The 27,003-nt window shown below is 28.7% G+C and overlaps 6 protein-coding genes across 8 annotated transcripts; 4 read left to right on the top strand and 2 right to left on the bottom strand.

Moving 5' to 3' along the window:
- The first annotated feature begins 7 nt into the window (after positions 1-7).
- On the top strand, positions 8-2,299 carry LOC111032665. Of its 3 annotated transcripts, none has more exons than XM_022313070.1 (5): positions 8-472; positions 562-1,267; positions 1,496-1,693; positions 1,760-1,908; positions 1,971-2,299. In XM_022313070.1, the coding sequence occupies exons 2-5, from the start codon at positions 1,176-1,178 to the stop codon at positions 2,195-2,197; spliced, it is 666 nt and encodes a 221-aa protein (XP_022168762.1). In that variant the 5' UTR covers positions 8-472; positions 562-1,175; the 3' UTR covers positions 2,198-2,299. The 3 variants fall into 3 exon arrangements, with proteins under 3 accessions (XP_022168762.1, XP_022168763.1, XP_022168761.1); XM_022313071.1 differs by having other exon boundaries at positions 619-1,267; XM_022313069.1 differs by having other exon boundaries at positions 8-1,267.
- A 469-nt stretch (positions 2,300-2,768) lies between these two features.
- LOC111032661 lies at positions 2,769-5,222 on the top strand. The gene is made up of 4 exons (XM_022313062.1): positions 2,769-2,936; positions 4,488-4,668; positions 4,789-4,906; positions 4,991-5,222. The coding sequence occupies exons 1-4, from the start codon at positions 2,769-2,771 to the stop codon at positions 5,220-5,222; spliced, it is 699 nt and encodes a 232-aa protein (XP_022168754.1).
- A 4,610-nt stretch (positions 5,223-9,832) lies between these two features.
- Positions 9,833-10,946, bottom strand: LOC111032683. Its single transcript, XM_022313109.1, has 2 exons — positions 10,560-10,946; positions 9,833-10,386 (listed from the first exon to the last, which is right to left on the bottom strand). Exons 1-2 carry the CDS (start codon positions 10,743-10,745, stop codon positions 10,003-10,005), a joined length of 570 nt encoding a protein of 189 aa, XP_022168801.1. The 5' UTR covers positions 10,746-10,946; the 3' UTR covers positions 9,833-10,002.
- Positions 10,947-12,029: 1,083 nt separating this feature from the next.
- LOC111032681 (zinc finger MYM-type protein 1-like) lies at positions 12,030-14,680 on the top strand. Its single transcript, XM_022313107.1, has one exon. The coding sequence runs from the start codon at positions 12,579-12,581 to the stop codon at positions 14,424-14,426; it is 1,848 nt and encodes a 615-aa protein (XP_022168799.1). The 5' UTR covers positions 12,030-12,578; the 3' UTR covers positions 14,427-14,680.
- A 1,255-nt stretch (positions 14,681-15,935) lies between these two features.
- LOC111032682 (nucleobindin-2-like) lies at positions 15,936-21,001 on the top strand. Its single transcript, XM_022313108.1, has 9 exons — positions 15,936-16,116; positions 16,318-16,527; positions 17,187-17,297; positions 17,444-17,641; positions 17,706-17,888; positions 17,963-18,065; positions 18,509-18,846; positions 18,943-18,981; positions 20,326-21,001. The coding sequence occupies exons 2-9, from the start codon at positions 16,333-16,335 to the stop codon at positions 20,914-20,916; spliced, it is 1,758 nt and encodes a 585-aa protein (XP_022168800.1). The 5' UTR covers positions 15,936-16,116; positions 16,318-16,332; the 3' UTR covers positions 20,917-21,001.
- Positions 21,002-22,204: 1,203 nt separating this feature from the next.
- On the bottom strand, positions 22,205-25,707 carry LOC111032703 (armadillo repeat-containing protein 6 homolog). Its single transcript, XM_022313141.1, has 8 exons — positions 25,485-25,707; positions 25,126-25,420; positions 24,747-24,877; positions 24,374-24,578; positions 23,924-24,072; positions 23,684-23,803; positions 23,465-23,614; positions 22,205-22,995 (listed from the first exon to the last, which is right to left on the bottom strand). Exons 1-8 carry the CDS (start codon positions 25,587-25,589, stop codon positions 22,783-22,785), a joined length of 1,368 nt encoding a protein of 455 aa, XP_022168833.1. The 5' UTR covers positions 25,590-25,707; the 3' UTR covers positions 22,205-22,782.
- Between the last annotated feature and the right edge of the window lie 1,296 nt (positions 25,708-27,003).

Here is a 27,003-nt window from a genome sequence, read left to right on the forward strand (position 1 = left end):
TACCCGACTCCATATACCACAACGTTATTAAATTATGATGCCCTACGCCATTTGTGACTATGGCAATGTTTACAAATTTTTATCATTTTTTAATCGTTTTGATATCATACATTGTGATACAATTGATACAAATATTTCATAACAATATACTCATAATATAATTATTTTTTAATAAAATTAATATTATTACAAGTATTCTTATACAGTTATACATAATTATACCATAATTGATGGATGAACCAGTTAAGTTCAACTCATTTTACATTGTACGATTTACTGTAAGCCTAAAAATATAAGTTTAAATCAAAGAATCATTGAATATGAATAATGGAATTGACTGTAAGCTGCCTATTTCAAAATGTGGTAATAATAACTGATTAGCAAACAAAATCAATTTTGTCAGTTTTTGACGTTTACTAACTGCAAAAATGTTTGAAGTGGTTTTTCCCAATGATTTAAGCCTAACACTCAGGTACTTTTTTGTTAATAAACTAATAATTATCATCTTATGAGGTCTTTCCAAAATACTTATATTAGTGCAATCTAATTCTTTTAATATAGTTTGATCCAGAGAAAATTTATTATTACAGTAATGAATAATTTTTTCATCTTACTTAGAAATATTAAGGGATTAACCTAACTCCATTTGTTGAATGTCGATTCGTGCAAAAATGTACACAACATGACATCACCATCTTAAATTAATAATATTATACAAATGTCAAATACCTACAATAATCGTCGAAAAAGGGTCAGTACTCAGTAGTCAGTAAGTTGGGCAACAGACTTGTTTGATATGAACTATTGTTATCATTGTAAACATTGCCATAGTTGTAAATGGCTGCCAGCGTCATTGATAAGAAGAAGTCGGGTATCTAGTTATGATATATATCTGTGGGATATACTTAGATCATAATATACACTGGATAGAGCTATGGTTTAAAATCTTGAAGCATAGCTGCTGCTCGTGCCCGAAGTCATCACTGCGCATGAACAAAACTGTTTTATGATAAAAGATTACTGATGAATACACAAAATAGAAAATAATATTATAAGATATAACCCTCGTGAAGCACTAACTGATAATAATCATTATACATTTTTTAATTTCTATTTTCCATTGAGAATTTGAGTGTTCAAATTGAGTTCCTTTACTAAGACTGAAAATTAATAAAATGGGAAAAATGAATAAACTTGGCAAGAATCACAAATGTTGTATTTTATGTCTAAGATCGCCCATTAAAGTACCTGGTCTTACATTGCATCAGTAAGCATGCTTTAGTAATATTATTTAGTTTTACTTTTATTACTGCAGGGCCCAGATAGCTACCTACTTATTATTATTAGTAAATAGTAATTACTATTTTATGGTATAACATATGTTAATAGCTTATTTATTTGCATATATTTAGTAGTGTAGAATAAGTTGATACACTGTTTATTTTATTAATCAATTGTTTGAAACTAATTCATTAAAACATATTTCAATTTATAGATTTCCAACAAGTGAAGAGAAAAGAAATGTGTGGTTGAATGCTTGTGGGTTAGAAGCTGATGAGTATTTGCCATATCGAAAGTTATGTTCCAGGCATTTTGATGAAGCATGTTACAACAAATCAGGTTTTCGATTAAAATTAGATGCGATTCCTACAAAGAAATTAAAAGGGAAAATCATACGACCATTTTTTCAACAGTATCTACTCTTTATTTAGATTAATTTTTATATTATTTTTAAGCATATATTATTTATATTAAATAGATCTGAAGACAAAACAATAGATTTGGCATTAAAAAATGATGAATTGACTGTTCAGCCACCGACATCTGAAACTGTGAATGTTAGTTCCGAAAATAATGAATCAACAACTCAAACAGTTTTAAGTCTTCCGTCTACTCCTGAACTGCAAGGTAAATCATAAAGTTAATTATTATGTTATTTATAAATAATAATTATATTTTTGTTGTTGCAGAAACTCCAAAAAAAGAAAAACGTTTTGAGGGTGAATTAAAAACACCTGATTTTGCTACACCTCAAAGATCTAGAAAAAGTTGGAATTTAGCTAAAACTCAAATTAAAATACAACAAAATAAAATTAAAATGCTCAACCAGAAAGTTAGGAGATTACAAAAAAAGTTATCATCATTAAAATTACTAATGGGTCATTTAAAACAAAAAAACCTTTTAAGAGGCCCATGACAATATTTTGGTAATGTTTGACTAGGTTTTTACTTGATACTGTAAAATGGAGTAATTTTGATAATTGTTTACTGTTTTATTACAATTTTACTTTTTATTTTATTTTAGCTATTTATAACAGTGTTCCTATTTGGTGTTCCATGATCATAGGCGAGTCCAAGCCTTTAACGCAGGGGGTGCAACCAGGTGCTTACCCAAATTAGAAGGGGCTTTAGCCCCCCTTTTTGAAAAATTTTCGTTATTCTCAGTCATTATTTTATAATAGGGGGTGATTATAATGCTAAGCATATTAGCTGGGGCTGTCGTACAAATAACCCCAGAGGTTTGGTACTTTATAATTATACAAATCTGAAGGGCTACAACATGGCTTAAATATACAAGGTTATTGCATTTAGCCAATATTGTTATCAAATAAAATAAAATGGCAGCGTAAGGGTACGGTCCATATCATAGCATATAATATCATAATATAGCCAGTATACGTCGTCCCCTTACGCTGCCATTTTAATTCCTTAACGTGAAAAAATGATATAGTAGGGGTACTATTGCAATAACCTTGTATATTTAAGCCATGGGTTACAATATTCTAGCTCCACCAGGACCAACATACTTTCCTACTTCCCTGCGTAAAAAGCCTGATTTACTAGATATCTTTGTCTCCAATACACCATCAAACTTATTCCTCATGACTGGAAATCTTCTTGAACCCACCTCGGATCACTCAGCCGTACTTTTAACAGTCAGTGCTTCACCACCAATCCGCTCTTCACCACCTAAACTATTTCATCCGAATACAGATAGGTCTAGTTGATCAAAATATAGATATGAAAGTGAGTCTCAAATCACCTTAATAAATCGATGATGCAATAAATAAGTTAACAAACGTAATCCAATCAGCAGCTTGGGAGGCTACACCTACTGAAGCACAGTTGCTTTCCTGAACCTTCAACATCACCTTAACCTATTGTCTAACTGGTACGATAATTGGAGAGTTAAAGTAAATCAATCTAAATCACTCCACACTACTTTTACTCTTCGCCTTCCTCCCTGTCCTGAAGTTTCCTTATCCGACATACCTATACCTTCATTTCAATCTGTTAAGTATCTAGGATTAACTATTGATCGACGCAACATGTATGGGGGAAAAAACTCGCCTTAAATGTACGTATCCGGTTGCTCAAAACACTATTAACTAACAAACATACTAAATTAAGTATCAAATTGCTTATTTATAAATCCTTAATTAAGCCTATGTGGACATATGGCCTCCAACTGTGGGGTAATGCCAAAAAATCCAATCTCAACAAAATACAAACCGTTCAAAATAAAATCTTACGTTCCATCACCAATGCCCCCCCCCTCTTATATCTCTAATTTTACTCTCCACACCGACTTAAAAATGAAAACTATACACGAAGAAGCTAAAACGTATTACAAACGTTTTTTCAACAAACTGTCTGGTCACTCAAATCCTCTGATATCCGGCCTAGCCACTCACACAATTCCTGGAAACCCTCCGCGGCGTTTAAAAAGAAACTGGTGCAGAGATCTTCTTAATGAATAATGAGAAAAAAAAAATTTGATAATAATAATTAAAAAAAAATATAAGTAGTTACACATATATTTAAGCAAAAGGAAGTGTGATCACTGGATGGTTTCTTCCCTCACCCTATTCATGTTTTTTTTTAATATAATGTAGCACATATTCTTATTATGCCTTTGGGTATAGATTGTATATTTTCTAATAAAATTATAAAAAAATACTCTCATATTCGTCATTATTCTTTCTAATATGAATTTCCAACAAATGTTGTCCCCTATTTCTGATTGCATACAACGGATTTCAGTGGGTAAACTGCCAAACCAATTAATGCATTTTTATATTTTTATTTCTTTTTTTATATTTCATTATTTATTTTTTATTTATCTAATTATGATTTATCACCATTTGTTTGTTTATCACCTAATTGTGGTTGTATGATACAAAAAAAAAGTGGGTAAACAATTAAAATAACATATACGCCAAAGATATCCATAGATAATAAAACCTTAATTTACACATCTTGTTCCTTGGGAACGAATGCAGTTTAGTTCTCAAACGACTTAAATAGTTAAATATGCAAATGTTTGAACACGCATATGTCCATCATGCCGTCCATGATATCAAAAAGGTTAAAAAAACACTGCTTTATAAAATATATATCAAAGTTAAACAATCCTAGTTCATTGTCATTTAATGTTTTTAAATAATATATACTATTTTTTTTTATTTGTGTTTTATGTTATGTAGGATACTAGGATACAACAAATGATTCTGTTAAAGAAACTATATAGAAATTTAAAAGCAAAGAATTCAAAGTATAGCCCAGCTATACGTGGTTTTGCTCTCACACTACAATTTTATTCTTCAAAAGCTTACTCTTTTGTGAGGAAAACCTTTCAACATTTATTGCCACACCCTGCAACCATACGTAAGTGGTATAGCACTATTGCGTAGTAAATGGTGAACCTGGGTTCACGAGTGAAGCTTTCCAAACAATAACCTTGCATGTTCTAAATTCTAATGGACCAATTATTTGTAATATACCTAGTAATAGATGAAATGGCTATACGGAAGCAGGTATCGTTTATGAATAACAAATTTTATGGTTGTGTTGACTTAGGCACGGGTAATAAAGTAGACCAGTATAATGCAAAAGAAGCTACAAAGTCTTTTTAGCAGTTTGTGTAAATGGCCGTTAGAAGGTACCGCTAGGTTATTTTTTAATTAAGACTTAAAAGTTTTTGTGGCAGTGAAAGGGCAAATTTACTTTCAAAATGTTTAGAATTATTTTCTAATACTGGTGCAAAATGCAATTCAAATATTGATGGAACACCAAATCTTGCTATGTGTACATCACTTGGAGCAAATTTCAATTATTATTCAGACAATTTTCAACCCTGGTTCTATAATCCTTCAAAACCACAAGAAAAAATATTTGTATTCTGGGATGCTGCTCATATACTTAAGCTTGTTAGGAGATAAAAAGAAATTAATAGATTGTAATGGCCATAATATTTGTGCACATAGTTAATTTACAAAACATTCAGGAAAGCAAAGGAGTTTATGCTGCGAATAAATTGAATTGAAAATAAAATCTCCCACATTAAATTTCGTGAAAATATAATGAATGTACGTCTAGCTGCACAGTCATTAAGTAAAAGTGTCAGTGATGATTTAGTGTTTTGTGGAAACTTGAATTTACTAACAGGCGTAAAAGGTACAGCTACATTTTGTTCATTATTTGATGATGCATTTGATTTGTTACTGTAGAAACAAATTAAGTAAAGGGAATTATAATTATTCACTTAACGACATAACACTTATTAGCCGTACTGAACAATTTTTAAGTGATTTAAAGAAAAAATATTTTAAGCTGTATTATACTTTTCGTAAAAATGATGTAAACGATTGTATTTAACTATTTAAGTATAATTTAACATTTTACACTGTAATAATTAAATAATACCTAGGTACATAAAATATAAAAGTAAGTTTGTGTAACATTTCATTTTTTTTTAATTTCAAAATTTGTTAAGAAATATCAGTATTCAGACCATAGAGTACAAACTACAAAATCGATTTTTGGTAATTTAGTTGCAATTTTAGTTGTAAATCAGAAAACTATATTCTTTGAGATTTTATACACTGCCTTCATCAATAATTTAATATTTGTTATTATGAAGTGTGAAATAATTTTAAAAAAAAAAGTGCACCGTTTTAATTTTACTAGAAAAAATTATTTACTGTTGACTGACATTTTTAATACTTTAAATAGTTCTGTGCTTAACCGATAGCTACTCATTATAAAATTCTATGGTGAACGAATCAACTCAACTGTGTTCAGACTTTGCAAAACGGCGCAATGTATAGGCAATATAGGTACATTGCTGCGTAGAAACAATATTATTTTGTCTAATTTACTATCAAAACGTTCAATAACTATAATTATGTCTTGACCAGTGGCCCTTGAAATAATATGCTCTCATAGTTTTATAAATTGTAACAGTTCTAAAATATGATATTCTTGTTTTGACCTGTCCGTTTCTTAGTACCTCACTAAGGTTTTAAACGACTAAAGGAAAAAAAACAAAAGTCAAAAAATGTCAAACCTAACGGACCGTTATTTATATCAATAGGTAAAATTATTCCACTTACGAGAAACGCACCTTGTTCTGTTTAATTTGGTTAATTGAAGTTGTGAGATACGCTAAGGATGTCTATCATAAAGGAATTGATGTTCAGTGTTTTCGGTTGTCCGTGCTATTGAAGGCCGAATGGTTAGTACCGTATTTCGGGGATGTCAAAGTGACTTCCTATTTTCCACTAATTCGTTAGCGTTACAAAACTATTGTCGTTCAATGACAAAGGATAAATTACTGTTTAATATAAATTGTATTTAGTTGCAAATTTCCGAAATAAGTAGTATCTAACAAGTGTTTGGTGACACAAAGATTGGCGGGTTAGTGGGTTTCCACAACCAAAAAAAAAAACTAATATGCCATGTAATATAAAATCTCAAGTCAAAGAGGGAAATATATTAATTACCTTGTTAGTTTATTACTTAAATCTACAAAATGATTTATTAGGTGTGTTATTAGTTATTATAATATTGTTATACGTAATTTATTATTATAAAAATGAATTGCCCCAACTACCAGAACTCCCGAACAAAATCAAACTTAAACACAATCTCACTCGAAGAAGCATTCAACTATGGAGAAGAAAAAAGGATATTAGACTTCATCATGATAGCCGATCTTACAACAAACATTTACAACAATGGATCAACTATACTTCACACAAGCACAATCAAACAAATCATAAAAAAAAATGTAACCCAATTTTGTAAACCCTTGTAGGCTAATAAATGATGTATTTGAAGCCTTAAATTAAAAAAATATATATATATATTTTCACAAGGCAAATTATTATTAAGGCATACTTCTATAGGCATTTTGAACACATACATGGCTCTTACTCCTAATTCTTAAATTTGTTGTGATTGCAATGTTACGTAGTAATATCAATTTGGTGTTCATTGATATAAGTTATAGCTTAGAATCTAAGCCTTAGATATTTACTAAAAGAAACCTATAGTAATAATACTAATAATCGAACACATCTTATAAACACTTCAAAAACTTGAATTATACATAAATTTAAAATTAAAACAAATGTAAACACTCTTATAACAATGAAATAAAATATATATTTTATTTTATAAGAATCATAAACTTAAAAGAATAAAATCATTGTAGTAAACAATAAGTCAATACCTATTAATCTAAATTAAAGTTTAACAATAATTAACAATTCAAATTTAGATTTTATATACCTACATCATTGCCAGAAAGATTCTTTCTAAGTGATAAAGTGTATAATATATTAAATAGTAAAATCACATTTCAATTCTAGTATTGTGTAATATTATATAGTTTACCGATCTATTTTTGCTATTCATCTGAACATTTATAGATATAAGAATAAGAAAATGTGATAATATTTACAGCGCGAGTCACGTATTAAAGTATCGTTCAAATGTCGTCTGAGTTTTGTGAGCGACTGATTTTGTCGCAAAACATGATAATAATAATGTGTTCCGGACAACTGGTCAATAAATTTAAAACATAGGAATAAAATATTTCCCTCATTTTTTAAAATAATACAAGTACAAAAAAAAGAACGGAATTTTCAAATTTAATATTTGAGATAATTGGAACATAATGTTGATATGAGTTTCAGTGGCACTATCTGCTAGAGCCAAAAATAAATAATAATTAGCGAATGCTGCAACTCTCCAGCACTGCTTATAAGCTAGTTATAACACTTATAACCAAAGACCGAATTTAATTGACATTGCACCTGTGTTCACGCATAAGATAAATCAAATCTGATCAAATATTGTGTTGTATAAAGTATCAATCCGAGTTATACACTTTCTGCATATTTCATTTCAGAACGTAGTTTTTCTTTGTACTAACATATTTGAAGCAATATAAGATATAACTAAAGAACCTAATTATTTGAAAATCTATTTGAATATCAATTTTAATACAACAATGTATTTCTTTTGTTCAAGGATGTTTTTGGTACAATATTATAGATGTTAGAGATTTGTTACGATTTTCACAAGCTACATAAATTATTTTTATGTTAGGGTGTGCTATGCGTTTGATTATTATATATAATACTATTTCAATTAAAAACCAACTAGACAAGTAGCATAACAAAGCTGCAAGTTTATTTATGTAAATCAAGTTCATGAACAAAAATTGTTTTCAAATTATTACGGTAATAAATAATAATGAATTGCTTCATTCAACAACTAAGTGGTTGCGGTCACCCTCTAAACGGCGCAGTAAAACATGCGCCGGACGAATTTCTTAGTCCGGCTCAATATTGAGCGACGCCGTTTAGGATTTATCGGGTCACTGACCAACTCCTGCTCGTTGCCGTCACTGAATACTGTTTCTCATTCCGGATAGTCCACCATTCTAAAAGTTATATGTATATTAGGCCCTGAGGACCATCGACTCTGCGCTGGACAAGTCTTCAAATTCGCTTGTCTCCCGGATTTTGGGCGATGTTGCTGGTAGTTCGGGCGCCAACTGCACGGACGTACACGATAACGTGTTAACTCCTTTCAGTGTATCCATCGAACTCAGAGCACCATTATCCTACACCGACGCATTGGATCCTGCGTCCTTTGGAACGGACATCTCGAGGTCCGATGGACTGAATGGGGATCCGTTTTGTGTCAGCACGTCAGAAAGCTCAAAAGGCTTGCAGGGCAGCTCGGCCGGAGCGGACAAACACTGGTGATAGACTTTGGAGTCTCCTGCTGCGGCTGGTTGATGACAAGTCGTGGCCACGTTCGGCGTAGACTCGTGTCTTTTCAACGTCGGTCAAGTTCCAATCCGTATCGAAAGTTTAGTTGGAATGTTGAACTTTGCAGATCTCAGCTCTTCTTCATCCTCTTCATCTTTTTCGTCTTCCGTTAACTCCAGCAGTACGATGTCGTTAGAATCTACGGTAGACATATTTTATTATATAACTTAACAGAGTACAATGATACAACAATTAATACTGAGAACGTATAGAGCACGATGCGCAAGCAGATGCTTCAAGGCAATGGTGGGCAAGTTAATGAAAATAATTAACTGTAGAAAGTTAAGTTAATTCAATCAAATTGCCTTCAGTTAAGTTAAAAGTTAACAAAAAAATAAAATTTAACTAGTTAAGTTAAAAGTTAAGATGGAAAATAAAATTAACTTAACTCAGTTAAAAAAAAGTTAATTTTTTTTTTAAGTCATAATATTCATAAGTCATCAATTGCAATAGTATTTTGATTTGTACGGACATTTACCACGACACTTAGCACTGTGCAAACATAAAAATTAAAATTATTATTATATTTCATTGTTAGCAGAAACTTATAAACTTTAAATCATACTAAACTTTTTAACGTTTTTTAAACAGTTACACCAATATAAGCCCTTTAAATTTTAATAAGCATAAGCATTTAGCATATTTAATAAAACTAGTTAATTTCTCTATAGTTTAACTAGCACATTAATAGTACCTACTTTCAATAAATAATTATTTTATTTTATTAATAATTTTTAATAATTTATAGGCACACACATTTATAATATGTCACATTATAGATTATAGATACTATTATAAAGCTAATTAACTAAGTGAGTAGCATTAAAATATAATATTAATTATTAAGGAGTTAAAGTCTAAAAATGTATTTAACTTACTTGTGAAAAACTGTCCAACAATCTGCTGTTAAGCAAACATATTGCACTGTATTTAACTCCATTTTTAATTCTTCAATTAAACTATTGAATAGAATTTCTACGTCTCGCATTAATGTTCTTCTAGATACTGGTATTTTTGATGATGTTAATTTACAATAATCTATGAAAGCTGGGTGTTCTATAAGGGAAAATGGTGATACTGTGTTGATAATAAGTTTTAAATTTGCATTATTGAACTCAGTTTGTGTTAATTTTTTAACAGAATTATGTCCAACTTCCCTGAGTTTCAATTGCTTGGAGTGTTTTGAAGTACTAATATCATCACAATTTCTTTTCTTAAATGCTATATTGAAATCATTCAAACGATGAGAATGCACAAGCTAAAATAAAATAAATTTAGGTACCTATAGTTTTTTTAATTAATAAAATATAGTCAAATAATTACATTCATTGATTTATTAATACTATTTTGCACTTCTATGTTAAATACTGGTCTGTAGACTTACCCTTAGCATTAAATGTAAAAATAATAATAATAACCATAATTACCTACCTTAATATGAGTTCTGAGGTTTGCATTGGATGATTGAGATGCAGATACAATTTTCTGTTTAGGTAAACATAACAAACATTTAAATGAAAGACCAGTCTCACTTTTAGCTTTAATATCGAAGAGTTGTTGAAAAAAAGAATTGATACATGACCATTTTTCAATTTGAACATCATTATTGACTGACATAGTTAACAGTAGTTGTCAGTTGATGAGTATAATTTATTATTATATACGATTTAATATATATTTTAATATTCTATGCCTATAATCCGACGAGAAATAGCCTAATACACAAACGCCGAAAAATTAGAACACTGAATAGACTAATCAATAATCACTAATAAGTAATCACTAATCACAAATGATTAATGAATATTATAGTTTAATATCAATTTTTCAATATTATTTATATTTCTTATCAATTGACAATTGTATATTATGCCGGTAGGTATAGGCTGTTTTTAAATATTTGTCATTTAGTACCATTATAATAGTCTATTATTAAAATAAAATCAATGAATAATGATAATAGTATAATACCTACCAAAAATTGTTTCCATATTTATTTCGATAATGTTATTTTCTAATCTCATACGTTTATTTGTATTTATAACGAATACGGCAATATAAATTATAATTTATAAATATCTCGGACGACTTTTTGTTTTGTCTATTGGAATTGTCGTATTTACCAGTAACCAGTATATATTATTGATATAATGATATCCATTCAAAGACTATGATATTTAGTTTTAAACCTGTTTTTAGGAATTGGAGAGTTAGATTAAACAAAAATCGGATTATTCAATACCATTAAATAATATTAAATCATTAAATAATAGAATTCGTGAAAATAGCCAGTCGATACAAGGATAGTATACTAATTATTACTCTTTAGTCTTTACTATACTACCTATAGATTATAATATAATTTGATTATTATGAATTGATGATATTATATTATTAGAAAAATAAATTAACCAAAATGCAAAAATAGAAAGAATAAGTTTTGTCTCTTGGTTCCACATGATAAAAAAAAAAATTAATTAACTTAACTGTACAATAATGATAATTAACTTTAAAAAGTTAAGTTAAAACAATACAAAATTTAACTGAATAAGTTAATAAGTTAAAAACAAAAAAAACTAACTAGTTAAGTTAAAAAGTTAAAAAAAAATTAACTTTTTAACTTAACTTTAACTTTTTAACAAGTTAATGCCCACCATTGCTTCAAGGTAGCTTAGCTAGTGGGTAGTCATCAATACGTGAAAATAATTTTCGAGTTACAAAAATAATTTATACTAGTCAAATCTACCGTAACGATGTTTTGTAGATTTTGTATCGGCCAGAAAAATATTAGGAACCTTATTAAATACTATTATAAATGCATTAATTTAAAATTTAAAAAAAGAACAATCGTTTTGATTGTATGATCAAGACTAAAAATATCTAATTGATGATTTACTTTAATTGACATAGGTATTATTAAATCTAATTACAATTTGTGAAAACGCGAACTAAAGAATTATCTCAGGTAATATTTTAGAAGAAATACCATCCACCTCTTCTTCTTTTTCCCCAAATGGCAATATTTCAAATTTAGATTTCTTCACTAAGCTTCTAGCATTACCAAATCCTACTGATATTGGCCATTTTAACCATCTAACGTTATCAGATGAGTTGAAAAAGTTTATTGTTGAATATGGATCATGTCAACCCAAAGGACCATTTTATAGATATTCAGATTCATTAAATAATCGCGTATCTAATTTAACGTTTAATGAAAAATATTATTATTCTGGGTCATCAGTGCCAGGTGGAAAGACAATTAGACTCTGGTTATGTTATTCAATTATTCGCCAAGTGGCATATTGCCAGCCATGTACTCTGTTCGGGAATAGATTAAAAAACAAACAAACATCATGGATTGAAGGTTTTTATGACTGGGATCACATAACAATTGATATTAGCCGTCATGAAAGTTCTACATTTCATCTTGTGTCATGTAAAGCTTATAATATGTATTCTAAAAATTTAAGTATAGACAGTCAAATAAAGAAGCAAGAAGATTCTGAAGCTGAATATTGGACCGCAGTTTTAAAGCGTATAATAGATGTAACTATCACACTAGGTGGCCAAAATTTATCTTTCAGGGGTCACAGAGAAGATGCCAACTTAAAAAATCCTGGAAATTTTATGGCTATATTAAAACTTCTAACTAAATATGATCCAATATTGGCTACACTTCTAGAAAAACCAAAGAGAAGCGTAAAATATCTGAGCCATCAAGTTCAAAATCAAATAATCGCATTAGTTGAAAGTGAAATAAAAAAAAATATAATATCTGATGTTTCTTCTGCGCCATTTTTTTCCTTAATTCTAGATTCAACACAAGATGTGAGCAAGGTCGACCAAGTTTCTACGATATATCGGTACGTGCATATAGAAAAAGATGAACTAGGAATTCCTAAAAGTATTGAAATAAAAGAAGATTTCATTGGATTTTCCGAAGCAGAAGGAAGTACGGGTGAAGCAATAGAAAAACAGACTATTGAGATATTTAAAGAGAATGGTCTTGATATTGGTAAATTTAGAGGAATTGGATTAGACGGCGCAGCAAGTATGAGTGGCAAACATAATGGCTTGCAGGCTCGACTTCGGAAACGACAACAAAAAGCCAAATATGTTCACTGTGCGTCGCATAATTTAAACTTGGTGGTAAACGATTCTGTTAAAAACATTGTCGAAATTAGACAATTTTTTGAGATGTTAGAAACCTTATATACTTTTTTTGGAAACAGTATACTTCGATGGTCAATGTTGAAAAAAGAAAGCAGTGACATTTCTAGATCACTTAAAAGGCTGTGCCCTACACGATGGTCGTCTAGAATTGATTGTTTAATATCACTCAATCATATGTACCCAGACGTTATGAAAGTTTTAAACAACATAACATTGACTGGGCGTAATAAGGATGAACAAAACGAAGCCTCCACACTCAAAAAATATTTCCAAAGGTATGAAACAATTATTTTAATCCTTGTGATGTATAAAATATTGTCAAAAATTAATTTAGCATCCAAAATACTTCAATCACCTGGAGCTGATATTGGAAAGGCTGCTGATTTGATAAAAAACACAATGGAAAATATGTTGAAAATCCGTGATAACTTTAATAATTTGATAGAGGAAGCAGATTCTAAAGCGTTACAGTGGAATGTAAAACCGGAGTTTTCTTGTAAACGAACGAGAAAAGTAAAACAATTTTATGGTGAGCTATGTCAAGATCAACGTCTTTCACAAGGAAACCGTTATTTTGAAACGCAAGTTTTATATCGCTGTATCGACACTGTAGTTACACAATTGAAAACAAGATTTGAAGGTCTAAGTGAAATAAGTAATTTATTTAGTTGTATTTTAAGACTGCCTACAATATCAGATGACGAGATCAGTGAGGGTACAAAAAAGTTGGCTGATGAATTTCAGGACTTTAATCCAGCAGAACTTGCCTCACAAATTGAGTCATTAAAGTGTCTGTTTGCTTCTGAACTTAAGTCTTGTAACAGCGTTTTTGATATGACTAAATTATTAATAATTGAAAATAATAATTTAATTACTAGTTTCCCTGACTTATTAACGGCATTTTACTTGTTCCTTACATTACCGGTTACTGTGGCGAGTGCAGAAAGGACATTCTCAAAACTTAAACTAATTAAAAATTATCTAAGAAGCACAATGTCCCAAACACGGCTTAGTGGTCTTGCGATGATTTCAATAGAAAATGAGCGTGCTAAAAAATTGAACTTATCGTTATTGGTGAAGACGTTTGCTCAAGACCGTAGCAGAAAAAAATCATTTTCAATGTAAATAAAAAATTATAATTACTGTTTCCGAAATTATAATTCAATAAATTATTAATTTACCATATATATATTTTTTTTTTATTGCATACAAATAAACAGCCCAATGTTTAGAAATAGATATTACAGATATAGGGCCTCCAAAAATATTGTATCCACGGGCCTCGATGATCGTAGTTCCGCCACTGGATGATGTTACTATGATATTAAACACTAATATTATTTTGGTAATTTATTCTTAAAGACAAAATATGTCGGCTGAATACGATGGTGTAATTATAATTCAAATACGATTTTTAGTTTTCTAATTATAATTTTTTAAAGGTAATAAAGTTGAGTATGTCTCTATCTAATACGGGTTAATTACAATCCGAGCCAGCCTCGGATTTGACCGCCACGCAGACTGGTGGAGAAATTAGTGTGCGATATTTTTCGGGACGTTCTATTCGGTAGAGTTTGACCTCCTTATCTTTAGCCTTCATGGTATGAGCACAGAATAGATACAGGTATGAGGTTTACAAATTGAATACAATTGATTATGATCACAGATATATAGAATAAACTAGATTGCTAACTGTGATACAGCGTCTGTGTAATTGGTTGAAGTCATCGGCCGCCATTTTAAACGAGGCCAATGTTCGTTATCACTTGTGTTCAAAAGATAACGTAATACGTAGAGTCGTACTGATTTTTATTTTGTAATAATAATTATCATTTTCTAAAATTGAAAATAATAAATTAATAAACTATAATCATAATTTAACGTCTAAGGTCTAACCAAAATATAGTTTAACACTAAAAAACTTTAACATAATGATATTATTAATTAAATTCAGTATTCCAATACAATAATAATAATTAATAAAACAATAAAAAGTATTACAAGAATTGTAGGTATAATATATTATATTCAAAAGTCACATATTATAAAATAAAACAGTCTTTGTTAGCTTTTGCCTCTTACTAACTGTTTTTAAAATGGAAGACGTCATGATTTTGCTATAAGCATGCAACCGTATATTGAGGTATGTTCTTGTTATGTGATTTATTATTTCTATTTTATGAGGTCTTGAAAATAAGTCAGATGAACAAGATCCAACCATTCTTTTTTCCTATTGTCGTCATCAGGAAATCTTGAACACATAATTTTAGGGCAAATAAGGGATAGGTAATAGGTATAATAAATAATTTTACACATTATACCGGGAATAACTTTATGTTTTTTCCAAGACCATCTCGATTATTGCAACCATAGGCACAACATTTGTAAGGCATAATTAAAATAAATTAATTCACAAAATTGTCAAATTTGTAGAAAGTGAAAAACAAAATATGATTTTAGCGCCAAAATAAATTTATTTATTATCAATATTAAATACGTGTGATAAGACCCATTGGCCTCTTTTTAAATGGCGGATGGTGACTTCAAGTCTTATCACAGTTAGCAATCTAGTTTATTCTATATATCTGTGATTATGATTTACTCCACTGCAATAAAGATAATAACAATAATAAGAAATAACTGATAATGATAAAATTCATAAGTCATAACTAAGAAATAAAAATGTAAATTATGTAAGACAATTTTAGTATGTGTTAACGATTACATTTTATTTTGTTTACATATCGCTACTTACTTTTTAGCCATTTAGGGCATATAACGTAATCATTAATACAAAACTGAACTGCTCTCTAAGGTAAGTTTTTTCTGTAATATTACTTATATTGTTACTTTTGATTCTTATGTGTTATATTACAACCCAAAAATCATGGAACTGTAATTCTTTCTTCAAGGGTAACTAGTTTAGTGCACACAATTAATGAACTCCAATTTTTGTATTGTTAAATATCTAATTCAAATTGTATAATTTAATTTTTGTTATATTATTTTTTAACAGTAACTCATAATAAACATGAACTCCATATTATGGGTGTTATTTACATTTGTGATTTATATGGTTAACTATGCTGTTAGTGCTCCGCCAGCATATGTTGTTAGCACTAGACCAACAGTCCGTTTATCTGACCAGGAATTTGAACATATTGTAAAAGATGAACAAGATAACACCCAAAAGAGTCATCAACCACCACCTGATGAAAAAACATTAGTATGAATGCATTTTAAAATATCATTTATTGTTAAGCAGCAGATATGATCTATAGGAATTTTCTATAACATTTTACATTAAGAATATATACTTATTATTATGACTTACCTACATTTGATACTATGTTTATCGTTAACATCAAAAATATAATTCTGTCATAATCAGTAACTTAAATTACTATATTTTTAATACTAAGAGACATGTATGTATCATAAGTAACCAAGTAAATAACTTATTTTTATCGTGTAAAATGAATACATTTAACTTTAAACTATACCCTGTTAAAAAAGAGAACATACCAGGCGCCACAGTCAAAACCAGTTTTTTTTTACGCAAAACTGGTATATTCTCTTCTAAAACAGGTCATAAACTATTAAATTAAAAAAAAAAAAATTAATCTTGCTTATTGAGAATAATTTTATCCTGTATGGATAGTCTTAATTATTATTTTATCAAATCATTGAAATGAACTTAATGTAATTGTTGTTTGTAGTAGAATTTAGTTGGTGTGAATGTAGAAAAATAATTACAATAGGTAATATGTTGAATTATAAGGGTAAGAAAGCAAAGGTTTACAACATGTAAACATTAATAATATAAGTACCTATATATTCATGATATTATGTGTATTTTCTAATATTTAATCTAATAATTTATAGGTTGATTTAGGTATTGAATACAACCGTTATTTAAGAGAAGTTGTGGAAACCTTAGAAAAAGATGAAGAATTCAGAAAAAAACTTGAAACTGCTGATGAAGCAGATATTAGGGTATGCACTATGTTATAAAATGTAAAAATATGTCTGTTATAGATATTGCCTTCAGATACAATAACCTGTTATGGAAAAAACAAATAAAAATCAAACATTATGTCCTAAGCTTATGTATAATTTATATTTTTAATCTTATTTTTTAGACTGGTAAAATTGCTGATGAATTAGAATATGTTGGGCACCATATTCGATCAAAATTAGATGAACTTAAACGCCAAGAACTAAATAGATTACGTGATATAGCAAGAAAAGCTTATAGTGATTCTTCTGATCCTGGACATGTTGATCACCAAAATCCACACAGTTTTGAAAAGAATGATCTTTTGAAACTTATACAACAGGTATAGTGAAATTAAAATGTATTTGCTGATATTATTATTATTTTGTTAATTCTACTTGGATTAGGTTGCTAAAGATCTGGCAGATGCTGATCTGAAACGTAAACAAATGTTTAAAGAATATGAAATGCAAAAACATTTTGAAAGAGAACAAAAATTGAAGCAAATGACTGATGAAGAACGTCAAAAATTCTTGTCAGAAGAAACAAAATTAGAATCTGAAAGAGAAGTCAAGCATAAACTTGATCCAGTATGAATTGAATACACAATTTTTAGAAATCTTAAGTAGTTACTAATAAAAATTTAAAAAAAAAAATTTATCAGATTCATCACCCAGGAAGCAAAAAACAACTTGAAGAAGTTTGGGAAAAACAAGATGAAATGGAAGGAGAAACTTTTAATCCTCGTACATTTTTTGCAATGCATGGTAAAAATTAAATAATAATTAAAATGTGTAACCTTCTTTTTAAATTGTTAGGAATATTTGTTTGTACATGAAGATGGAAGGAATGGTCAGAAAGCGACAAATTTAAACTTATTTTTTGTTTTTCCAATTATTTTAAAAATATTCAGTTTTTAATTTTGACCTAAATGTACCAACTAGATCCAGATTTCAGGAGCCTCTCTCAAAGTTGATGATAAGAGAATTTTTTCTTTTATAAAAAATCACTTATCAATTAATTTGCTTTTTAATTTACTTTAATTCTATTTTAATTTAGTTTTTGATAATCATAAATGTAACTATAAGCAGCTCGTATATATTTTTTTATTTAACTGGTTAAAAAAATTCTTTTGATTACATTTAATAGAATTCAGCATATTTTTGTAATTACAAAAAGTTGAAATATTATTGTATTTATTTTGTAATAGACATTGATGGTAATGGATTTTGGGATGAAGAAGAATTAAAAGCATTATTTGTACGGGAGCTGGATAAGCTTTATCAACAAGGTATGGCAAAATCAGATCTAATGGAAAAAGCTGAAGAAATGGAACGTATGCGTGAACATGTTTTTAATGAGGTCGATTTAAATAGAGATAGACTAATCAGCTGGGAAGAATTTAAGCGTATGTCGGAACAACCTAATTTTGAAAAAGATGAAGGGTGGAAAACTATTGATCAAAATGAAATCTATACTAATGATGAGCTTAAGCAATTTGAAAATCAAAGGCAACAACAAATTGATCAGATGATTCAAAATGGTCAAGTTAGTATAAACTTTGCTAACAACATTGTATATTAATAAAAATATTTCTTCACTTTTGGTATTTGATTAATTATGCCAAACTATGTATTATTTTAGATTCCTCAATATCCTCCAGAATATTATCAACATCACCCAGTAAGTGCATTTTGTAATATAAGTGTTCAAATAAATTACAGATGAATTACTATTTAGAAAAATACCCCAATTCCCAAGTCTTATTGAAAATTTTCAATTTCCTAAACTAGTTTTATTGAAAATATAAAATTATATATACTTTGTTTTATAAATATGTGAGTATGTAGAAAACGTATAATTTCCAAATATGTAATGTGGAGCAGAAAGACTAAGTTCTTTTTAAAGAAAACACAGCACAAACTGTTTTTTCTCAAATTATTAAATATTAGATATTAATATATATATAATTATTTCAATTTAGTTGAAATTTGACGTAAAAAAATATATTTAAAAATATATTAGAGTATTTAGAAAGGCCAGATGATGTCATTGGGTTGGGCTCGATATAATTGTTTAACTTACAAAGTTGCTCACTTTACTCAATGATTTAACCTTAACATTTTTTTTATGTTTGATTTAAGTATTAATGTTTAAATTTGTATGCTAAAGACGATAGAAGTATTATAATTTTAATAAAACATTTAGTTTTTTTAAATATTGAAAATTTTAAAAGAGATAATGGCTGGTTGTGCCATAGGTGATAGCTGTAGTACCGAGTGTGGTTACAGAGGTGTTTTTAACAACAATTATTTTTTGTACTATTTTAAGTACTTAAAAAAAAAATTAAACATTTTATCAAATTCTGGTCTCACTTACATCTGTAATGTATAAAAAACATCACTTACATACAACAAAAATTCAAAAATACACTTTTAAGGTAATTAAATTATTGTGTGAAGTGAGCAAATTTTATACTTATAATACCTTAAATATGTAAAATACAATATATAAATAATAAATACTGCGAGCGGTGCCCAATAATACTGAACAGCATTTTATTAAATTCCTTATAATTTATTGGATAATGTAAGTGAAAACTTACACTATTTTTCTTAGAATTAAACATTCTTTCAAATGAAAATGAATTATTTTTTGTGCCTTGAGCTCTTATTATAGTCCTAATCAATATTTTGACTTCATTTTTTATTATAATTGTACTAGTTTCATAGTTTTATAATTAGGTATAAAATGATTGAATATAACTAGAAACATATTTCATTTGTAAGTAGATAATTCAGATTACTGATGTTTATTAGTAGTTTGATTTTATATGTTATGCTTATGCATTATAATCATCACAGTTTTTGTGTTCACCTTGGTCTATGGTTCAGGAATAGTGCTAATTGATAGAACTATCATTTAACTTTTAAGTATATATTTGTAAAAATATAAATATCAAGTTAAAATATTGATTGGGTCAATATATTTAAATTACTGTATAAACATAAACAAACATTTTTTTAGGATATCCCAAAACCTTCATTGAATCACGGACCAGCTTATCAAATGCATCCTAATTATCATCAGCCTCAACAAATGGGATATCCTCAAGAGCCATATGTGGGGCAACAACAAATGAACCAACAGCACCAACAATTCCAGCAACAGCACCCACCGAATCAACAACAGTTACCACAATATCAGCAACCACAACATCAGCCGCCTCAATATCAGCAGCCTCAACATCAGCAGCCACAACTTCAGCAGCCTCAACATCAGCAGCCACAACAACAGCAACAACAACTCCAACAACAACAACACCAACAACAGCAACAGCAACAACACCAAACGGTTTCTCTAAATGCAGTTCCTCAGCAACCAGCTCAAACAGAACAAAAATCTAAAGATACTCAACCGCAACAGCAACAAGGTCAATCACCCCCTCTTCAACAATATTCTCCTGAACAGAAACAGTACCAAGCTGTAAATAGTGATTCCAGTGATTCCTTAAAAAAGCCCAATATAGGTCGAATGAATGATGTGAACGCAAATCAAATGCTGAAGAACCAAAAAGAAAATTTTGGAAAAACAGGTCATATAAATAAAAACCAATAAATCAATTTGGAGTAAACCATCAAAACACAATATTTCTGTAAAAATTCCATTATATCTAACTATTAAAGTTCTTACAAATATTCAATTTTAATTTTTTTTTATTTCCTCATGCAAGTTATCTCTCTTTTGATCTCTATAGTCATTTATAGAACATTTTTACTCTCAAACTATCAACTTAATCTGAGCTATCTACACTTGATTTTGTTTTTTCTTGAAACTCTATCTGTTGATCAACTGTAAGTACATGACATTTTCATTGAATGTTTAAAATAGCAATTTCTATGCACCATATAATTTTCGAAATGTTTCCTTTTTTTAAGTTATTTTTAGCCATAAGACAATTTCAAGTTTTAATTATTGTTGATAAAAAAATTTTCATTTGTGAAAAAATTTAAAATGTATTGCATTTCCTCATAAGCTGTTGTTGATAGACATAAAAAAAAAGTTGAGGGTGACTCAAGTCCATTATCATTTTTTATGATCTTCTGAAGTTAATATGTTGACAAAATTCATTAAAAATATGAAAATTGACAAATTATTTTGAGTTAAAAATTTTTAAAAAATTGTATGTGTATATCCGAGATTTGAACACTCATAATTCTTTTTAGGTTTTTCTACATTAAACAAAAAAAAATTACCCGGAAGTCAAATTAATTTTTAACAAATGTTTTGTATTACACATTATATACTTGTTATATTTTATTTATTTACTTTAAAAACCCATAAATTAACAAATTCTCATACAACAGTATTCTTCTTTTATTGTTATTCGAAAACTATTATCCGCGGATACTTGAAATTTTCATCAAATGTTCCACATAAAATATTTTCTATTTAATAATAAAGAGGCGTCCATTTATTTTATAATTTTTTACTCATGACATTTTAAAAACAATGACTCGTTTTGAGTTGGTTATAAACATACAAAATTTTCAATAAAATTTTCTATAGATATTTTAAGTTCAAATTTCGATAAAATTATATATTAAAATCAAGAATAACGATTCTAGTTATTTTGTTGTAATTAAAACATATTATTAATGGGTATTTGAGACTTTCAGTAATCTTTTAGTAATGAGTCATTCATATTATTCACCCTTACAAAGTTGGTAAAATCACCATAACAGACTCATCATAATATGAAATATATTCAACGAATTAGATGGGGCACTCTTTTATTTTATTTAACTTTTTTTCACTGATAGTCATATTTAGGAATTAAGTTTTTAATGTCATTTATACTGCAACAGCACAGCCTGTGTTTAAAAAAAACACGAAAAACCTTATCTAACCATTATACGTTATAGAAATATGTATTGCTTATACAAAATACATACTATAATTTGTGACTGCAAGTGTGTTCATAAATTGAAAATCATGAAGTTTATAGTATATTTGTACATAATAAGCAAACAAAGTGGTTGAAATGTAACATAGAACATTATGGCAATATTATAAACGCTATACTGACACAAATGGCTGAGATTCAAATAAAAAAAAAATTGATGAAATAGATTTAAATTGTGAACACAATTTTGTGAAAGTATTATTACTAAGTATATTTAATTAATGTATAGGTATATTATTGAGAGCTTCTTGACTATTGTTTAAATTCATTCTCAATAGAGTTAGATACTAGTTAATTTACTCAACTCTGACATATAATAAATTACAATTATCATACATAAGTTATATGATAAGCGTAAAGCAAAATATAGTATATTATTTTAGTGTAATAATTATTTATTATAAACAATATAAAAGTAACAAAAATTAGTAAAGTTATTGTGATTAATGTGGGGAAAAATCCACGTTAATTAATAATTATTAGAATTGGAACAGTGGTTTTTAACTTCAACATAATTTTTACGATGATAAATTCTGCCCAGCACCCGTCCATTGTTCTACAAAGTTAACATCCAAGCCCAGATCTCGTAAAGCACTTTTAGCTTCAAATTCACAATTTTTATATTGACTTATTATTTTTTCAATTATGCTTTCAATATTTTGCGCCAAAAACTCTGAGGCTAGTTCACGGTTCCTTGAAACTATATTGCGAACAGCTGTACAGGCATGTTTCTGTAAAATAAACACCAACATATTATAATTATTATTATTTAACATAAGCAAATTATAAATTATAATATATAAGAATATAATATTTGAATTTTAATGATTACAAAAAATATAAGTGAGGACCTAAATATAGGTCAAATAGGATTTATAGTCTGATATATGATATTTAAGGCAAAACACATAACTGAAAATGGACATCTTTTAATATATTATCAATCTTGAATATTAAAAATGAAAATGATAGCGCCATTAAGTATTAAGTAAAATAAGGTAAAAGCACACTATGTATTTTATTTTATTATTAATTATTGTGACAACTTTAGTTAGTATAACATTTAAATAATTTTTGATTCCAGTTACAAATGGGCTTAGTCCATAATTATTAAATTATTTTAAATATTTGGCTTTGTTGATAAACACTCTTCCTAGACTCAATACGAAATAAGTAAATCAAATATATTTCATGAAATACCTGATGTTTGTCATCATTCGAATGCACTTTCATTGCTTGAACAATAAGTTCTGCAATACCTAGTTGGGTCAATTCAGCACTGTTTTGTGGAGAACGCAATGTCAAAGCTGTCAATAACTTCATTGCATCAATACACAGTTGTTTGTTGTTCTAGAAAAGAGTGAGTTATTTAAGTTGTATTCATTAATTTAAAGCTTTCCATCAAAGAAGTTTACTCACTATATGTCTTTGTAAGGCTGATAGTATGAGTGGACAAAATCCTACTTTTCTGATATCGTCTTTTACAATATCATCACCAGCTAGTGATTTAAGAAGTTTAAAAGCCTGACAATTCAATCTCTATAAATAATATTAAGAACAGATTACACTTTGTTACATAAAATATATGCATATTTTTTTTTATTATCATTGTTATATTATTGAGTATAGGATAGTAGGATACTCAATGAGAATATGTACCATTGTGCAATGACGGTCCATGGCTAATTTAAGTCTCAATAAACCTCCACATTCATTGAATTTCCGACAAAATTCGAAACGAACAATAATTGTAGCTAAGGTAAAGAATATTTCACTAGTTACTTCTTCCAATTCAATTATTTTATCATCTGAAATAAATAAAAAATATAAGGTTGTAATTAATTATTTAATAATATGTAAGTTTATAGTTAGTACAAAATACAATTTTTAAATAGGTAATTAGAAACAAAACAAGTTTGAATCATATAGATGGATCAATAGATTTTAACTATGTTTTCTTTTTGCTTTGAACATACTGGATAAACTACAAACTTATTTGCAATATAATTTATTACACCATTGTAATCTGAATAAATAGTTATAATTTTTTTCACTCTTCCATAATAATAATAAAAATACATTTTGAATATAGTTAAATGTTTAACTGACCTTTTAACAACTGAAGTAGAGGTAACATTAGTTCACAACCAAAAAGTCGTGATCGTTCCCCTGCATTAGAAAAATCTCCACTACAATTATCTTCACGTAGCTGGGCTCTAATCAATTGGCAAGTTGCAATAATCACAGCTTCATTTGAAGAATTTGATTGTAAAATGTCTTTCATAATATCGCCTATACCAATAATTCGAAGTTCCTAGAAAATTATATATAAATTAGAACACTTTTTTCAATATTTTATACATTTAGATATTAATAAAAACAAAATGATTAAAAAATAGTATAATATTATTGGTTTAACAACAATAGTTTATTGAAAAATAAAATATTATAGGCTGTTAAAAATATTTTTAATTATAGATACCTCTCTTTCATCTTCAAGTTCACTAATTGTTTTGAACCAGGATAATAGAGCTAATAATACTTTTTCATCTTTAGTATTCTTCAACAATTCAACCATAATGTCTAATGCTTTACCATACACAACTTGTCCACCTATAACACGGTTGTAATTATATAAACAAAATACAAAGAAGTAATTTAAAATTTGAGATTAACATAAGAACACAAATAAAAATGACTACAAAATATTACCATTAGTAATTATTACACACGTTTAGGGTCCCTCTACTTGTTAATGTCCTTAAAGATTTTATCTACATATACCCAACCAATAATTGAAAGGTGGCCCACATAAACTACACAGTAAGCCTTAATACATTTATCAAATATGCATAAAGTACCTCCAAGGAGTGAATCAAATGTCTTAATGAGTTGTGCTTTTTGATCAACATCAAGTTCAGCAAGCCTCTCTAGATATCCACACACAATATTATAAGCACCACTCAACTTGGACAAATGGCGGCCTTCGTGTGTCTTGCATTCGTTTTCAACAATCAAAAGATTACTCACAATCTGTTCCTTTATCGATTCATCCCATACAGATGTTTCATAATAAGTTTTTAATTTAAAAAGTGATGATGGCAGTGGATCTGTGGCTTTTTCTATGTCTATTTTTATTCCGCTCATGTCCATTCCCTAAAACAATTTTGGAATGACAAAATTATATTTTTATGACCAACGAATCGTTAATAAAACGCACCAATTGCTGGAACTGACTGATGGTATCTTTTAAAGCCTCAGAATAGTTCATGTCCAATAAATCCATGGTGTCGTTCACAGCCTCATTGAATGCTTTCTGATCCATAGTGATTTCTGTTGTAAATAAATCAAAAATTATGAATAATATCGTTTGTTAAGTCTAGTATATAGTATTAATTATTCCGGAATATAAAAATGAAAACACTATTTTAATAAATTTTCAAGTAGAATGATACAAAACGTAAAATATTTTAAAATGCCAATATCCATAGATAACTGATAAGCCATGACTCACGACTCTGGACTGTTATCTCTTATCGTACAGTTGATAACAACTTGGAAAGATGAAAATTGGTTTTCGTCAAGCACAGACCACAGATTTCTATGTAGTACTACTAGTACTAGCCACTAGGCACTAGGTACTATATATTATATATATCAGTGTTTGCAAGTCCTTATAAAAAGTAATTGGTTCCGTTTCTCGTTATTTTTAAAAGAAAAGGAATTCTTTCCGTTCCTTGTTCCTTTAAAAAAAAATTCATTCCTTGGTGGTTCCTTAAGAAAATGAACGAGAATCTTTTTTTGTTCTAAATAAAATAAACTGTTATTAAACCATCAATGTTTTTTTTCCATATATATTCTTAATATAGGTATCAAAAATTATTTATATTTGGAAAACTGAAAAATATCAAATTCTTACTAAAGTATTATAACTTTTTTCTTATTAATGATAGGTAGGTATCAAACAAATATAAACGCTAGGTACCTACGACACAAAAAATATTAAGTAGGTATCTTCTATATTGCGTAATTACACTTTTGGTGTCTCTACTGGGACTAAATACTGTGAGGTTCTCCCCCTCGCAAAACAGTTTTTGCTTTGTTGTACATTCGTAAGACAGAGACAACACATGAACAGGGTCGGACTACCGGGACACGGGGAATTTTCCCCGCGGTGGGCCACAGCAATAATACAGCGGCTGTGCTGTTTCAGCTATATTAGACTTGTTTAAGGTGTCGAGTTCGAGTCTCCCATATTATTTCAATCCTTTTTTTATGGAATTTTTAAATAATTGAAGTTGATAAAAAACCAGAAAAAAATATAGTAGAGGCTGGTAAAAAAAAGTGGAACCAGCAAAAGTAGAATTTCCCTGCACATATTTTGGGGCTAGTTCAACCCTGCACGGCTGCACATGCTGGTGTAGCGTCTTCAAGTACCTGTATGGCTGTATCTTAAATCGTGGCGAGCACAACTTTACTATATTTTAAGTCAAGGTGTATTGGTAATATCAACTATTAATATTCGGCATATCTTGCCGACAGACTAAAATCACAGAATAAAATAAGATAGAACATTTACTTAGTTCGTAATCTTGCCTTTAGATGCCTCGTTAACTTGTGTTTTTTGTTTACTGTTAATTATTTAAACAACCATTCTTAAGTTACATCAAGTTAAATTCAATAAACAATTTGTGACAAATATTCAACTTGAAATAAATTAAAATCAACAGGTACACGTA

The sequence above is a fragment of the Myzus persicae genome, unplaced genomic scaffold (assembly GCF_001856785.1).
Source record: "Myzus persicae strain clone G006 unplaced genomic scaffold, MPER_G0061.0, whole genome shotgun sequence".
In the NCBI taxonomy this organism is placed as follows: Eukaryota; Metazoa; Arthropoda; class Insecta; order Hemiptera; family Aphididae; genus Myzus; species Myzus persicae.